We start from the raw sequence: 2,273 nt of genomic DNA, 5'->3' as shown, positions 1-2,273 counted from the left end.
AAAATACCGATTGGGTTTTCGTTAATGTATGAAATTTATATCATTAGGTAGATATGACCGGGACTGGATTAGATAACATACAAAATTTGTTACCGTTGTTGTTATTAATAAAAATAATAAGATAAGATAGTATTGAACCACACCATTTGGAATAGACTAGACTTATTCGTGTGACAGTGTACTGCGAGTTTACTTACTAGTTAGTTTAATCATTTTTAGTGTTGTATAGTGTAATAACTAATAAGTGTGCTTTAAAATGAAAACCAAATTTGATACAATTATAAAAAATACAACAACAGAACGTAATAACAGCACGTTTTTGCTGAAAGAAAAATATGATTCCTTAATAAGTGAAGTGAAACGTATTAAAACAGGAAAAAAAGAATCGCCACGTGATTATTGGTTAGTACAACGGTATGATGTGATAGAAGTGCAAGGTAATGAAAAACTTATACGTCCAATGAAAGAAAATTCTGATATTATATTTTACGTCCACGACGAAGAATTATATGATATTTTACTTAACATTCACCTATCTATTGGACATGGTGGTAGAGACAGAATGATGTATGAACTCAAAAAAAAATATAAAAATATTACTCAATCAAACGTCAAAATTTTTTTAAATTTATGTGAATCATGTGTAAAAAAACAAAAAAGTGAAAAAAAAGGTATCGTGACAAATCCTATGATTTTTTCTGAATTAAATAGTAGATGTCAATTAGATCTTATTGATTATCAAAGTCAAGCTGATGGTGAATATAAATTTGTGTTGGTGTATCAAGATCATTTGACTAAATTTTGTATTATAAAACCATTAAAATCGAAAAGAGCTGAAGAAGTAGCATATTGTCTCATAGATATTTTTACGGTGTTCGGTGCTCCAAGTGTACTACAAAGTGACAACGGTCGTGAATTCAGAAACCAAACAATAGATTCATTAAAAGAAATGTGGCCTGAATTATCTATTATTCATGGCAAACCTCGCCACAGTCAGTCCCAAGGATCAGTGGAGAGGGCAAATCAAGATATAGAGAATATGATAATTACCTGGATGAAGGACAACAACACAACAAAATGGAGTGAAGGGCTAAGGTTTATTCAATTTATGAAAAATAAAGCTTTTCATAGGGGGATAGGACGAAGTCCTTATGAAGCTATGTTCGGATGTTCCCCAAAAGTAGGAATTTCTTCAAATACTCCAGACAATATTTTGAAAGTTTTGAATACAGACAAAAGTTTAAATAATAAAATTAACAAAGATTTAGAGAAAAATAACTGTAAAATATGCAAACATATATTTATGGAAAATGAAGGGAATACCGAGGAAGAATTGTGTCAACTTTGCATAAATAAAGAAAATATTTCCAATAAAAGAGAAGAAGCAAAAAAAATGCTTAGAACGTCAAGCTAAAAGAATGAAACTACAATCAGATATGTCTCATCCACCTGCTCTTCAAGGATGTAACGTACGAATCAAAATTCCAGATGTTGACAGGTCAAAATGTGATCCACAATCTATAATTGCAATTGTATTAGAAAAAACAACCGACGGATTTTATCGCTTAGGTAATTTTTTTTTAATTTTTTTATTAATAATTCAAATAATTTTGTTTTAGGAACTAAATACGGTATACTAAAACAACATTACGCGAGGTCACAATTTAGTTTATGCACAGAAAAGTTTATTACGCTTAGTGACGTTCCAGATGTAGATATTTGCCTTCGAAAAGCATCCGAATCCCAATCACTTGGTAATGGACAAGGGTTTTTTAAATGTACATGCCAACAAAAGTGCACCACAAAACGGTGCATATGTTTAAAAAATAATTTACTTTGTAATTCTAAATGCCACCCAAAAAGTTCCTGTACTAATAAATAAATTGTAAATTTAAAAAAAAAATTAATATTAATATTTTATATAATAATAAAACTTTTATTCAATAATAGTTTTCAATACATTAACTAAACCATTATTGTTAGTTTATAAAATATCTAGTTGGTATGTAGAATAACTAGTTGAAGTATATATTTATGGATTCATTCAATACATTAACTGAAAGTACCCGTAATTCTATAAAATAACTAGTTATTCTATAGAATTACGGAATTTCATACATTAACGCTAACATATATATATATATTAAAATATTATACGTGTGCGTTTTGTACCCGCGTGAATATGTAACCATCTATATACGCAGTATTGTATTTCTTGCACTTCTGAGTAAAAATTCGGTTGGACCAAAAGAGAAACTCAAATATTTAATTGA

At 29.0% G+C, this 2,273-nt stretch overlaps 2 protein-coding genes across 2 annotated transcripts; both read left to right on the top strand.

The window, feature by feature from the left end:
• The first annotated feature begins 244 nt into the window (after window positions 1–244).
• Window positions 245–1,425, top strand: LOC112595652 (KRAB-A domain-containing protein 2-like). Its single transcript, XM_025340935.1, has one exon. It carries the CDS (start codon window positions 257–259, stop codon window positions 1,412–1,414), a length of 1,158 nt encoding a protein of 385 aa, XP_025196720.1. The 5' UTR covers window positions 245–256; the 3' UTR covers window positions 1,415–1,425.
• On the top strand, window positions 1,419–1,882 carry LOC112595603. The gene is made up of 2 exons (XM_025340869.1): window positions 1,419–1,569; window positions 1,620–1,882. The coding sequence occupies exons 1-2, from the start codon at window positions 1,419–1,421 to the stop codon at window positions 1,880–1,882; spliced, it is 414 nt and encodes a 137-aa protein (XP_025196654.1).
• Window positions 1,883–2,273: the final 391 nt, after the last annotated feature.

The sequence above is a fragment of the Melanaphis sacchari genome, unplaced genomic scaffold (assembly GCF_002803265.2).
Source record: "Melanaphis sacchari strain LSU unplaced genomic scaffold, SCAv2.0 Contig28_pilon_pilon, whole genome shotgun sequence".
NCBI classification, from domain to species: domain Eukaryota; kingdom Metazoa; phylum Arthropoda; class Insecta; order Hemiptera; family Aphididae; genus Melanaphis; species Melanaphis sacchari.
Note: the sequence above shows the minus strand (reverse complement) of the source record. Positions and strands in the feature narration are given on the sequence as shown.